The sequence below is a fragment of the Nicotiana sylvestris genome, chromosome 3, assembly GCF_000393655.2.
Source record: "Nicotiana sylvestris chromosome 3, ASM39365v2, whole genome shotgun sequence".
Taxonomy (NCBI): Eukaryota; Viridiplantae; Streptophyta; class Magnoliopsida; order Solanales; family Solanaceae; genus Nicotiana; species Nicotiana sylvestris.
The window spans coordinates 214935747-214951151 of NC_091059.1; the positions used below are offsets into that span (position 1 = coordinate 214935747).

At 41.2% G+C, this 15405-nt stretch overlaps 1 protein-coding gene across 1 annotated transcript; it reads left to right on the plus strand.

Moving 5' to 3' along the window:
* The first annotated feature begins 261 nt into the window (after window positions 1-261).
* Window positions 262-1961, plus strand: LOC104233090 (ethylene-responsive transcription factor WIN1). The gene is made up of 2 exons (XM_009786393.2): window positions 262-673; window positions 1163-1961. Exons 1-2 carry the CDS (start codon window positions 594-596, stop codon window positions 1692-1694), a joined length of 612 nt encoding a protein of 203 aa, XP_009784695.1. The 5' UTR covers window positions 262-593; the 3' UTR covers window positions 1695-1961.
* Window positions 1962-15405: the final 13444 nt, after the last annotated feature.

Here is a 15405-nt window from a genome sequence, read left to right on the forward strand (position 1 = left end):
GTGTAGATGCCTATAGGTGAAGTAAAAGGATCGAACATGTCTATCACACTATTAAACTATCTTTACTTGATGGAACTGCTTGGTGAAATAGTTTTCTTTGGACTGGCCTGCTAGCAGCTTCGAGTTATATATTACTACTACATCTTTGTCTTTCACTTTCATTCTCACCAATCGCCATCAAAAGGTAGCACTTTACTCTGCACATGCAGCCATACCAAAGAGTACCCTCAAATATATATGGTACTAAAAGGGAATTAAAGCAGAGATATTACTGCTATAGAGTGGACTGTCTATGGTGGTGGGCTAGTGAGAGGTCCACGGGACTTTCAGTAATAGTATTAATTATTTTTGAACTACAAATCACTAGTCTCAAATAAATCATTAACTTTCTACTTGAATGCTCCTCACACAACCTTCGTATAAAGCTTAATTAACAAAGTAATACCAGTATGCCACTACTACTGTCCTTTATATTCAGACCCTTATATGTATCCATCTTCGTAAACTAGTTCGGCATCTTCAACTGTACAACTTTCTCTCAGTCTCTCTTTCTCTATCAGCTCTCTGACAGTGTCTCTCCGCTAACTCCAAGTATGGTACAGGCAAAGAAGTTCAGAGGTGTCAGGCAACGCCATTGGGGTTCTTGGGTTGCTGAGATTCGTCACCCTTTGCTGTATTTTACTATGCACCCGCACTCTTCTTTCTTTATTTTCCAACCCTTCCTAGATTGGATATTCAACTATTAAATTTAATATGCACATAAATTTTCACTATGCGTCGCCGTACCACTACCTTTAATCCCATACATCGTGATAATATACATGGAAGCAACATTTAATTTCATGAGTTCAACCTTTAAGAAAAAAGAGGGGTTGCTCTGATGGTAAGCAACCTCCACTTCCAACCAAGAGGTGGTGAGTTCGAGTCTCCCCAAGAACAAGGTGGGAAGTTCTTGGAGGGAAGGATGTCGGGGGTCTATTTGAAAACAGCCTCTCTACCTCAGGGCAGGTGTAAGATCTGCGTACACACTACCCTCCCCAGATCCCACTAAGTGGGATTATACTGGGTTGTTGTTGTTGTTGAGTTCAACCTTTATAGGAATTTTACGTGAAACACATTTATTATTGATAACATGACTATTTGATCGTTTTTATGCTCGTAGGAAGAGGAGAGTGTGGCTGGGAACTTTTGAAACAGCGGAAGAAGCGGCCCGAGCGTACGATGAGGCTGCTGTTCTAATGAGTGGACGTAATGCCAAAACAAACTTCCCAGTGGCAGCACCTAATGAAAGCGGAAAAGACAACAACACTAATATTGTTAATTCGTCATTCTCTGGATCATCGTCATCAGCATCATCGCTTTCTGCTATTCTTAGCGCAAAACTTCGAAAGTGCTGTAAATCGCCTTCTCCATCTCTCACTTGCCTTAGGCTTGACACAGAGAGTTCCAGTATTGGAGTGTGGCAGAAGCGAGCTGGGGCTCGGCCTGATTCTAGCTGGGTAATGACTGTTGAACTTGGAAAAAAGAAAATAAATGACAACGAACCAACCCTAGAGGGGGAGCAAGAAAAAGATATAGTAACTACTTCAATTCCAGAGACTTCAGTGGAGAAATTAGAAGGCGAAGAACGTGGCATGAATGAAGAAGAACGAATGGCGCTGCAGATGATTGAGGAACTCCTAAACAGGAATTAATCAATAATCATAATCTACTTGTTGCACAAGTGGGGCTTATTATAGCTGTCAAACTACGTACTTTGGTAAAATGTTTGGTCTTTATACGAAGGTGTAAAGAATCAGATATTTTTCCCAAGTTTAATAATTAAGTAATGTGGAGAGTCTATTAAGGTATTTTTCCCAAGTCATTGTCATTGCTATGTATTCTGTTTGTCCAAGGTTGTGCAACCGGGGTATTATATTTGATAAAGAAGATATAAATGTTAACTGGGATTGAACTCCGAATTATTGATATGGACTTCCATAGAAGTAGGGGTGAGCTACAGGGACTTATATACATATAGATGTCGACTTTTTCTTTTCTAGTATAGAAATTATGTGGTGGGGCTGTGCAATAGGATACATATATCTGTAGGGATCTACATCGATCATAGTGGGACTTAGAAAATAAAAGAGATGGATTCCATGCATATATTCACGTATAGATCCGCTCTTTGTCTGCCAATTGTCTTATTGGTGTTGAGATTTATAAAGTCCTCAAAACAGACATTGTAAGGAATTTTAATATTCGGCAAGTCTATTTTACTTTTTAATGTTTATAATATTTAAGAAGTGTTGAGGCATTTACGTATTAATATAATTGATCTGATAGTGTAAATTAAATGTTAGTTATCATTTTTATTATATTATCAGTTGATGCTTATCATGGAAGACGTTCAAACGTGCAAGAAAGATAAAACAAATTCAGAACTCAGGCTAAATAATATTCTCTTGTAAAAAGGAAAAAGAAAGTAGTCTACTAATCAATTTGATGGTGGAGAAAAGCAAATTATACTACATTCTTAATTAGTGGCTTGTGTGTTTCGATATTTAAAATTGTTTCATATTATCTCTGTTTACCCTAAAATCGGATAACAATTAAATTTGTATGCGATTTTAAGGATATATGGATTGATTCAACACAAATAACCAAGAATATTGGATAAACGATTTAAAGACAAAATAAATGACCAAACCATATGCAATGTTATGGCCTAACCCAAATCTATGTTGAACATTGGTTTTACCCTCGATTGGATCCTTGATTCGAACTCAATTATGAATGATGAACAAACAATTCAGTAAGAACTTGCGCAGTAGCTAGAAAGCAGACAATATATTTGTATTGCCTTGATTTGCATGTTACAATGTGTCTTATCAAAGAAAAGCTCTCCCTTATATAGTAGGAGAGTTTCATCCCTAGTACAAATATAAAAAAGATAAAAATCTGCCTTTCTCATTAATAACTGATCTGTAACCGTCATCGAGCAAGATCCGTGCCGTGATATTTAGTTGGTTGTAAATATCACAACCCTATATCCATCGTGTATAACCGTTCATTGTACTTTTCGAAGTCTCAGAACTCGTCCCGAGTCCGGGGTGCATCCTTTTATCAGGTCCGCTGGCGAGCACTTCGTTCACTTTTCGCGGGCCTCGATACAAAGAGTTCCCAGCTTCGATTTCGATCTCGTATGTTCATACTCTTACTTTCGTTTTATTCACCGGGAAATTGGGGTGTGCGTTATCCCCAATTTCACCCATATACACATAATCTCCTCATTCTTTTGGAGAGTAGGTTTGCCAAAACGATGGAAAATGATAGATTAATCTTGATTCCTTCGTACGTTACAACCGAGGTAACGGAAAAGCCGAAACGTCTAATTAGTCGCGTCATTCTGACTTTGGACACGTGTCAGTCACCAGCTGGTTGCATTCGAATGTGAAACGTCGTGCATTGACCATTTTTCCTTATAAAAACTTCGACCTTTTGCATTTCTTTCACTTTCCGATCCTAGCCTTTACCTTTGAATTTTCTAACGGTTTTTAACTTTTTCAAACTTCCATAGTCCGCTTCTTAAACCTTCATATCATTATCTCTAGCCTTCAAACCTTCATATTTTTTCTTGGATTTCTAATCCAGATCTTCATATCTTCATCTCTAGCCTTCAAACCTTCATATTTTTTCTTCAAATCTTCATATTTTTCCTTCGAATCTTCATATTCTCCGTCAAGTCTTCATATTTTCCTTCTAATCTTCATATTTTCCCATATCATGATGGCTAAAACTTCCAAGTTCGTACCGCGATAAGCGCCTCTCTCGTCTTCCCATCCGGCCATGGGCGTCGAGGTGGCTTCCCCCCAGATGGCTCATGAGACTTCCATGAAGAGCTTCATACTCGGGAGTTACTCTATCGAGGATAATTTCAAAGTCGAGAAGGCCTCTAGTCAACAAGACCGAGGCGAGGGAGCATTGAGAGACATATGCTCCGTCACAGAAGATACTCTTCTCATAGCTCGAGAGGACTATAACTGGGAAGGTAAAGACGTGGTCATCCCTGGGCCAAATGACGATATTGCTACCCACGTGGAGAGGTACTTAAGTGTCTATACTTACCCCATTTTCACTAATCACCCATCGTTTTAGAGGATCGTGATCCCATCGTTTTGGAGGATCGTGATCCTTCTACGTTACTTTGTGAACAATACTGACAACCCAGAGTTAAACCTAGACCATCTACTCTGCTTATATAGCCCCCGAATATTTCGAGGGGGCTGATCAAGCCTGTCCGCCGAGCAAGTAAGGCCCCTTTCTCGAGCATTTATGAGGATCGAGATCGAGGCTAGCAGGGGAGGTTTGTTTAGGTAAAAATCAAAGATCTGGTCCCTCCTGAGTTTCTGTCGTTCCCCGAGAAGTGGAACGCATCTCGTAAGTGTCGTCTTCCTTAAGTATTAACTTATTTTTATTCCTTCTCTTATTGCTTATATTTATGGCCGTGCAGTTGTTTCCGAAGTTCTTGATGCAATCCCCTGGTTCAAGGAGTGGATCGGAGGGATCTGTAAGTAGATGCCATACTCTGATCGCGCATGGCACAAACTTTCGAAGGGCAAGTGGGAAGCCTGTTCTCATGGTGAGTTTCTTCTTTAAATAGTTACCATTGTGCCCCCAATTGACACAATGCTAACATTTTTTATTAAGACCACCGAACTTGGGCCGCTGGATGAGGACGAGGATATGTCCTAACTCGCTGGGCCCTCTATTTCGGTACAGCCTAGGGCTGCCGCGAAGGAGGAGAATAAGAGGAAACAAAAGTCCTCGGTTCCCCAGATCTTGAGGCGAAGAGGAAGAAGAGAGCGGTCACCCGGGTCCGGAAGCCCAAGAAGAACACCAAGTCTAGGGTACCAAACCCTGACTTTCTATACTGGCTCAGGGATGAGCCTGAAGAAGATGACATCTTCTTCGCCCATGGGTCAACTCTTACTAGGGAGAAAGTGACAACTGAGAAAGAGGACCTCGAGGTCGATCCCCTTATAACTCGAGAACTTGAGGGGAAGATGGAGGTTGCGGCCTCCCAGGAAGCTGCTCCCGTCCCGAAGGAGGCGACTAGTGTCATTGACATTGTGGAGACGCCCTCCTACACAAAGTCTATGCTCGAAGAGGCCCATGCGGGCAAAGAAAAGTCAAAGAGCGCAAGGCCTAAATGACCCTCTCAACTCATTTTTCGACGACATGGACATGGCCGCATTGGAGGATTTTTTCAAGCTTTGTCACCTGGATATCCCAAGATGTGCCTTCGGTCATTGGCAGGCCAAGTTTGAGCCCAAGATTAGTGAAGAAATTTTTTGCGCCGAGCGTGGACCCCGAGCGCAAAAGAATGGTTGTTCTCACAGTCTAAGAGGATTCTCGGGTTTTGTCTGCTTCGGTGGATGTAGCAAGCTACATCCGATGCCTGGTGACCGAGGAGGAATAGGCCAAGATGAAAGAGGTGGGCACGTCAAACCTCTTCAATGAGGCACAACAGGCGTTGAACCGGGTAAGGCATTTTAACCCCTTGTATGCCTTTGTGAATCTTTCTTTAGACTTTGATGTCCTTTACTAACTTCATTGTTTTTCAGGCTTTAGTGCTTCATCATGAAAGCTTTATCTGGTACTGCTTGGAGGTTAACTAGCTCGAGTTCGAGCTTAAAGAACAGGTCCGGAAGAAGGACATGTACAGGGATCTTAGTGAGTAACAGGACGAGGCCCTTAAAGACATCCTGATTCTCTGAGTTAAGCTAGAAAAAGCTCAGAAAGAGGCCTCGTCCCTGAAGTGGGAGCTTGCCGACCTGGTTGAGAAGGTAAAGATCTTTGAGGCTAAAAATGAGCAGCTAGTCGTGGTGACTAATGACATAACTTCACAGGTCCAACAGAAGATAGACCTAATCGACCAGCTCCAAGCCAAGATAGACGAGGTCAAGGCCATGGTCGAAGGGTGGAAGGGCAGGATGGACCTGTTGGCTTCGAAGAAGGAAACTGTGAAGGCGAAGCTGGCATCGGTCTAGAACCACCTCCGGTTGGCAAAGGACAAAGCCGATAAGTGGTCTCAGCTAAATGATAATCTCCTGGCACAACTGAGCTTGGCCATCTCAGAACGGGGCAATAATATGCTAAACTGAGGTCCAAACTGGATGCAACCTCTGTTGATGCCGAGGAAATGTTGGCCCAATACAAGGACAATATGGAGGCCGTTGAGACCCATTTAAAGACGAATAATGAACACACAAAGTGGCTATCGCGGAGAGAGACCCTCGAAGAGATCCACGCTCGAGGTTTTGACCTGTAGGCCGAGATTAAAGAAGCTAGGAGGATCGAGGCCGAAGCAAAGGAGATCTACGAGCCTAAGGGTCCTGAAGGCTCTGAGGATTCTGAGGTCTCCGACGGTTCTAGCGATGAGTCGGGCTCCGATGAAGACCATGCGTAGATGCCTTAGTGTTTTTCCAATTTTTTTATTTTTTTTCTTATGTATTTTTTTTGTTTTCTTTCAGGCTATTCTATCGGGCCTTTGTATATATATTTTGGATATATGAAACTTTTCCCTTTCTAGAAATATTGTGTCTTTACTTTTTTAGTATCTTTTTGTAATTTCTACTAGCGTATCGTTTTTTATGCCTTAGCATAAAACCAGACTTCGATGCCACTTTAGTTTACTTGTGGCTTCGAAGTTCGAACCCTCGATGAGACCGAAGATTTTTAAGATGCTAAAGTATTTTTTAGGCGATGTTTTTGCCGAGGTAACCTTTTACTAGGTTTCAAATTTTCATAAAGACCTTACTTTCTGGTTACCAACTTTGGACGTCTCTGAGCCATTTTTAGGGTGTCTGTAGCCTTTTATATTTGGCCATTGCCTAATAGGTTTGGTGCTTCTGGGATTCGGTAGCCCGGGTCGTCCGAATTTTCTTCGGGTGACAATCTCCGAGTAGGGGTAGCCCGTAGGCTCGATAGTCCCTGAGTAGGGGTAGCTCGTGGGCTTTAAGATCCAAGGTTGAAGAAGCAAAAATGCATAGTAGCAAAGTAGAAATTTCTTTTATTTCTTAGTATGCAAGATACATGATTAAAAGCGTAAAAAAACTTGTGCCATGACAAGAGTGGACTATGTGGGCATGATTCATACGACTGTTTGGCCCTTACAATGAATCCTAACCACCAAGCCTTAGCTTTTACCACACAAAGTTTTTTTTCCCTTGCTAAAACCTTAATCCGAGGGTAATTGCCCCCAATATTCAAGGTCGAACTCGCGAGGGCTCGAATACTGTTGACTTGAAGCGAACAATTGTTGACTCCGATTTGAAATCGGTCTTCAAATCTAAGTTAGCATGCTTTACTGTTACCTCGTTAAAAACCTTTCCGAAAAACCCACTTTGGGACAAAACCTGTTCAAGGAAAAAAGAGTGCAATGCGTGCTTTTAGACCTAATAGCCACATCCGTCCTTGGCCGTCTACCTGCATATGTTAGTCCGATTTATAACATGATTAAAGAGTAATTGAGTTCGTATCTTAGCAATAGTACTGCTTTAAGTGTGTCATGCTCCACTTGTTCGGCAGTTGTACGCTGTTTCCCGCTTTGAGTTTGTACGAGCCTTTGACGCTTACTTCGACAACTCAATATGGTCCTTCCCAATTTGGTCTCAGCTTCCCTTCGTTCGGGTTCCTGGTGTGTAATGTTACTTTCCTCAATACCAAGTCCCCAACTTGAAAGTGTCAGAGGTTGGCTCTTCGATTGTAATACCTTTCTATTTGCTATTTCTGCCCGGCCAACCGGACCAAAGCGGCCTCCCGCTTTCATCCAATAGTTTTAGGCTCGAGATCATGGCCTTGTCGTTTGGCTCTTCTATCACATATTAGAACCTGAGGCGTGATTCTCCCACCTCGACTACTATTAGGTCTTCAGCTCCATAAACCAATGAAAATGTGATTGCCCCAGTGCTAGATTTTGAAGTTGTATGATATGCCCATAGGACTTCGGGCAGGATCTCCTTCCACTTCCCTTTTGCACCGGTCAACCTCTTTTTTAGGTTTTAAAGTATGGTCTTATTCTTTGATTCTGCCTGCCCATTCCCACTAGGGTGGTAAGGCGTTGACAGTATGTTCTTGATCTTGTGATCTTCAAAAAATTTATTTACCTTGCTGTCGATAAATTTTTTTCCATTATCACAGATGATCTTGGACGGTATCCCATATCGACATATTATGTGGTCCCAGATGAAGTCAATGACTTTTTTCGCCCAGACCTTTTCGAATGCTTGATCCTCGACCCATTTAGAAAAATAATCGGTCATGAATAGAATGAATTGAGCTTTAACGGGTTCCCACGGTAGGGGACTGACGATGTCCATTCCCTACTTCATAAATGGCCACAGGGATAAAACCAAGTGGAGCATTTCTCTTGGTTGATAGATCATCGGGGCGTGTCTCAGGCAGTCGTCACATTTTCATACGAAGTCCAGCCCTGGTTAGTTTTCGAACCATAGATTTTGCCACCGAATGGTTCCCGCAAATGCCTTTGTGAACTTCTCTCAAGGCGTATTCGGTCTCTCCTAGGCCCAAGCATCTAGCTAGCGGGCGGTCGAAGGTTCTCCTAAACAATGCCCCATCGACCAACCTTGGTACGCACGGCTCTCGATTCATTTGGGATCCGAGGGTAATTTTCCGATCTTTAAGTAGTCTATGTGCTTGTTCCTCCAATCCTAAGTTAAACTCGTTGAGTTTACTTTGGCGTGGCCTTCCTCTATCACCCAACTTTATGAGCTGCACTACTGTTCTCGAACTAAATTCATCGATATCAACCGACGACCCCAAGTTATCCATAGCATCGGCCTTGTTGTTTTGATCTCAGGGCACGTATTGTAGAGTCCATTCCCTAAATTGATGCCACGTTACCTGTAATTTGTCTAAGTACATTCACATCTATTCTTTTTTTACTTCGAACATCCCGTTAACTTAATTTACCACGAGAAAGGAGTCACACTTAGCCCGGATCACCTCGGCCCCAAGGCTTTTAACCAATTCAAGACCTGCAATTATGGCCTTATACTCGGCTTCATTGTTAGCCAATTTCACAGTCCTCATAGATTGCCTAAATACATTTCCCGTAGGTGGTTTTAATAAGATGCCGAGCTCGTACCTCTTCGCGTTCGAGGCACCGTCCGTAAAAAGGGTCCAAATCCCCGAAGTGGTCCCTGAGGTTAACAGTAATTCCCTTTTGACTTCGGGTATTAAGGCTGACGTAAAGTCGGACATGAAGTATGCCAAAATTTGAGATTTTAATAGGTGACACCAGCGTTCTTTAATCGAAACAACATTACATTATAACAGTAGGTACCAAATTTAATCGAAAGAAGTATTTTCTTGATCGTCCGGGTCCATCCAAATTTGATTGCACTCGAAATAGGCATCGAGAAAGCTGAGTATCTCATGCTCGGCTGTCACGTTGATCATCCGATCGATGTTAGGCAAAGGGAAAGAATCTTTGGGGCATGTCTTGTTTAGATCTTTATAATCTACATACATTCTTAGCTTATTCCCTTTTTTAGGCACTACCACTACGTTAGCTAACCAATCCGGGTATTTAACTTCTCGAATGGACCCTATTTTAAGGAGTTTGGATACCTCATCCTTGATGAAAGCATGCTTGACCTCAGACTGTGGTCTCCTCTTTTGCTTAATCGGATGAAACTTCGGGTCCAAACTCAGCTTATGAGTGGTTATCTTCGGTGGGATCCCTGTCATGTTAAGATGGGACTAAGCGAAACACTCTATGTTAGCTTTAAGAAAATTAATAAGTTTTTTCCTAAGCTCGGGGGTTAATGTCGTGCTCAGGTATACCTTTTGATCTGGTAGGTGATCGATCAATATGACTTGCTCCAACTCTTCGACCATCGATTTGGTGGCATCGGTAACATTGGGAGCTATGAACGGTCTTGAAACTCCGTACTTATCCTCCTCGTTTACTCCTCGTTCCTTCGATTCGGCCGAGACCGACATCGGTAATTGCTATTTAATTTCCTTCTTTCTGGTCGGCTACATATTTCTTGATGTCAAAACTACGGGTACCGTGATCAGCTCGTCGATTGTGAACACCTCATTTACGGCTGGCTACTCTCCATAGACAGTCTTGACTCCTACCGGTGTAGGGAACTTCAATGCATGGTGCAAGGTCGAGGGTACCGTCCTCATGTTGTGAACCCACGGCCTTCCGAATAGGATGTTGTACCTCATATCCCCTTAGATCATGTAGAACTTTATATTTTGGATCATCCTAGAGGTGTTCACTAGCAGGGTTATCTCCACTTTAGTGGTTTTACATATCATGTTAAATCCGTTCAACACCCGGACTGCCGATAATATTTGGTCCTCTAACCCTAATTGCTCTACAATCCTCGATCTGATGATATTGGTTGAGCTACCTGGATCAATCAATACACGTTTAACTCGAGATTTATTGATAAGTATGGATATTACCAGCACATCATTATGAGATTGTACGATTCCCTCGGCATCATCATCGCTGAACAAAATTGTTCCCTCCAGGACATAATATCGAGTGCATTTTTTCCTTGTGATAGATACTTTAGTACGCTTTATTATTGGCCCTTGAGAGACATCGATCCCTCCAATGATCATGTTGATGACGTGATGAGGCTCCTCTTGTATGGTATGTTTGTTAGTTTCCCTATTCCTGAAGTGTTTTTGGCTCGATCATTCAGAAATTCTCGGAGGTGCCCTTTATTGAACAACCGGCAACTTCATCTCTCAATTATCGGCAATCCTCGATCCTATGGCCATGAGCGTCGTGATACTTACACATCAAGTTAGGATCTCTTTGGGTAGGGTCTCGAACTGCAATGGTCGAGGCCACATGGTCTCTTTGATGCGCCTGATAGCTGACACAATGTTGGCAGCATTAACGTTGAAGTTATACTCTGATAATGTTGGTCCTTCCCTTTCCTCGAACGGTCTCTCGAAACTATTTTCAGTCATCGGACCTCAGCTACTGGGTCCTCAGTCGCTTCTCTTCTTGTTCTGGGTGGGGTGACGACTGGACCCATTTCCCTTTCGGTCCGTGTTGTATGGTTGGTATCGATCCTGGACCAGCCTTGGCTCAGGATCGACAGCTCTTTTAGACATATCGTCAGCCCTGATGGGATAAACTGACCCAAAAGGGGCTCCGAGTTGGTGATCTTCGACCTTGATCTTCGACTGGTACCTGTTGTGGACGTCGGTCCAAATCAACACCGAGTACTCTACCAAATTGTGTTTTAGCTGCTGTGAAGCCAAGGAGCTTCGGGGGTTAAGACCTTGGGTGAATGCCTAAACAGACCAATCATCTGCAACCGGAGGCAGGTCCATTCGTTCCATCCTGAACCTTGACACGAACTCCCTAAGCATCTCGTTGTCTCTTTGATTAACCTTGAAAAGGTCCGACTTTCTGGTCTCTACCTTGATGGCCCTGGCATGGGATTTCACGAAAGCATCTACAAGCATGGCAAACAAGCCAATGGAATTTGGCGGTAAATTGTGAAACCATATCATCGCTCATGTGGACAAGGTTTCCCCAAACTTCTTCAGTAACACCAACTCGATTTCATCATCTTCCAAGTTTTTTCCTTTGATTGCGTATGTATATGAGGTCACATGCTTATTTGGATCCATGGTTTTGTTATATTTCGGGATATCAGGCATACGAAACCTCTTTGGGACTGGCTTCGGTGTCGCGCTCGGAGGAAAAGGCTTTTGGATAAACTTCTTGGAATTCGGCCCTTTCAATATTGGAGGTGCTCCTGAGATTTGATCGACCCTGGAATTATATGTTTCCACCTTCTTGTCATTGGCCTCAATTTTCTTTTCACGTGTCTCCACACACTTAGTTAATGCTTTAAGCATTTTCATTATTTTGGGATAGACCTCGGGCTCAGCTTCACCCGGTCTCTCGGTGATCTATTCATTTCTTCGAATATTTTCTTGGTATTTTTCGGGCTCAACTCTACTGGGGGAGTGGCTTTGATTCTGTAGTTGCGCTATTTCTACATGTTGAGCCTACAACATTTTGAAGATTAACCGTAAACTTACCCTATTGCCTTCTCCTTCAGGCGCTTCTCGAGTTGTTGGTCGGGATCCCCCGCGAACGCTATTTTCGGGATCAGTTGGCAGATTGACATTGATGGCCACCTATGAGTTAGCATCGGCCAGATCGGCAACTGGGACTCTGTTGGGATCAGTAGGGGGCACCTCGCTGCTAGGCACCAGGTTATTGTTTTCGCCATGATGGCCAGACTCAACGTCGACATTCAAGTGGGCAGACTGAGAATTTGACATTTTGAAACTGACTTGAAATCAAGACTTTAAAGAACAAGCGTAAAATCGAGTGTGTTATGGAGATTTATATCAAATCACCACTATTATCCTTAGCCCCACGGTGGGCGCCAAACTATTTACCCTAAAATCGGATAATAATTAAATTCGTATGCGGTTTTAAGGATATGTGAATTAATTCAACACAAATAACCAAGAATATTGGATAAATGATATAAAGACAAAATAAATGACCAAACCAAATGCAATATTATGGCCTAGCCCGAATCTGTGTTGAATAGTGGTTTTGCCCTCGATCGGATCCTTGATTCGAACCCAATTATGAATGAAGAACGAACAATTAAGTAAGAACTTGTGCAATAGCTAGAAAGTAGAAAATGTATTTGTATTGTCTTGATTTGCGTGTTACAATGTGTCTTATCAAAGAAAAGCTCCCCTTATATAGTAGGAGAGGTTCATCCCTAGTACAAATCTAAAAAGGGTAAAAATCTTCCTTTCTCATTATTACCGATGCTTAACCGTCATTGAGCGAGATCCGCGCCGTGATATCCGGTTGGTTGTGGATATCACGACCCTCTATCCGTCGTGTATAACCGTTCATTGTGCTTTCCGAAGTCTCTGAACTTGTCCTGAGCCGGGGTGCATCGTTTTATCAGGTCCGTTGGCGAGCACTTTGTTAACTTTTCGCGGGTCCCGATACAAAGAGTTCCCATCTTCGATTTCGATCTCGTATGTTCATGCTCTTACTTCGTTTTATTCACCGAAAAATCAGGGTATGCATTATCCCCGATTTCACCCGTATACAATCTCCACTCTAGTCTTCTTTGCATAACTAATTCTACGATTCGTTAAAGTGCCCACGAAAACAAACGTATAAACTTGTAATATTAAACACAGGATGACATCCTAATCTTAAGAGTTTAATTTATAGTTGACAAACTAATATTGTCAATTAGTTAGTATAAGTGACTTTTTATGACGTTGAATCGTGCATGTTATATCAATGGGGTCGCAAAGAACTCAACATCTTTTCCGAATTTGGAACTAAACGATGATGTGTCACTAAACATATTTCAGATTTTTAGTTTAGTTGTGAGCAAATTAAATCCGAAATCAGTTTTTGGACAGATGTCCGTATCATGTCACTAGATCAAAAATTGGTAACTTCTGATGTGAAACGACATGGATTATTCTCCAAACATTATAAAGTGCAGATGCAAATTGATGTTTAAATGGAACAACGAGGCGGACACTTAACTAATTAACTCTCGTTTTGGAACCAATTTGATTTGCTACCAACGTCAAATAGGCAGTTAGCACGGTTACTATCTCTTAGAATTAATTAGAACTATTGATTCATCAATGACAGTAATATTGACTGGTTCCATTTATTCATAGATAATGTACAGAATATTCAAATCCTAGTTCTATGTGAAAGTAAAAGAATGGATGAAATTTGGTAGGATTCAAATCCTACTTCTATGTAATGCATGGTAGAGTTGTAATCTTTAAGATGCATTCAAAGCCGCTTCTTTAATAATTTGCTTAAGAAAAATAAGATTTATTAGATATAACATATTTGGTGAGAAAATTAAAAAGGAAAAAGTGTTTGGTAAACACAGGAATTGGTATGTGTAGCTTTCAAGGTTTGTTCGGAATTCCTTAACTGGGGAATAATAAGCATGTGGTTCAGATGCATTAAGGTCTTGGCCAAGTCTTTTATCTTAACATTTACTTTCATAATGACTTAAAATGACTACTGGTGGGGACAGTGAGAATTGTAGGTGAATCATTATTAATTTCTTAATTCTACTCATTAACTTTACTTTTTAGTCTGTGTTTAACACAGCACGATTAGCTGTTTAACTTCTCAATTCCTGTCGTAGCTAGTAAGATGTGGGAAAGAAAACGTTGTTCTAATAATGTACTAGTACTTGACATTGTCATAGCTGTGTTTGCTTTAATATTGGAGTAACAGGAGTTTGGTAGCTTAAATTATCATTATATCAATGTTTCATTGGATGTTATAGGAGGGCAAAAACTGTTCATTAAAGCAAGCTGGGGACCTTCTTTTTGTCTAATTACTCTACAACTTATTGCAAGTGTTCGATTATGTAGCATATATCACGGGCTAAAGTTTTTTTTTTTTTAAGATTTCTTTTATTGAGATGTCCAATAACATCTATAGCGACAAACAAGACTAACATTAGAAAGGTATACGTGGGTAGACGAAATAGACCTCATATTTGTCCAATGTTATTCATGATTCATTTATGCTAGCATGTTATTTTGTTGAACAGTCTAGTCATAATTCCTGAATTGGGCATACATTTTTTATTCCTAACGGGACTAAATATTTTACGAAGATAATACGAAGGTTTTAAAGGGAAAAAATCTGAAATAGTTGTAAGCAAGAAACATACCAAACTGTCCTTCCAAGAAAGCTGAGGACGTTGTTAAATGGCCATGTGCAAATAAACTGCCGTGCAAAAATTCTACGTAACAATTGCATTAATCAAGACCCATTTGTTAAGGAGAAAGAGTCCGATTTCAAAAATTAGTTGTTCTAATTACCTTATTGTGAGAAATTAAACCGTCCTCCCAAACCAAGTATCAAAGTAAGGCCAGGAGCAATTAGCCAACCTATTTGCGGTGGTGAAGATAAATTTAACTCGTCAATTACAATATTGAAATTGTTCCTTTTAGATCTTCGTGTATAAAAAGTATAAAAGCAAATCTTCCATATATATAGATTGTTGGAAAATATTGGATGATTATGGAGAACAAAAGTTTAGCTTGAGGCGTATCAAGGACACTGTCCTTAAGGATATTTCGTCTACACCGTGATAAATAAAATTAGGCGTATCCCCAGGATTCAACAAGCCCTTCTAGTATAAACTAGGAGCAGAAACAACAAAGATTGAAAAAAATAAAACCCAGCACAAATAAGAAAATTAGCAGATTACTTTTTCACACTCTTGAAAGTAAAAAGAACTTGAGAATTTATAGATAAGAACAACCATCTCATCAAATGGCTAGCTAAAATGCTCCAACATATATGGC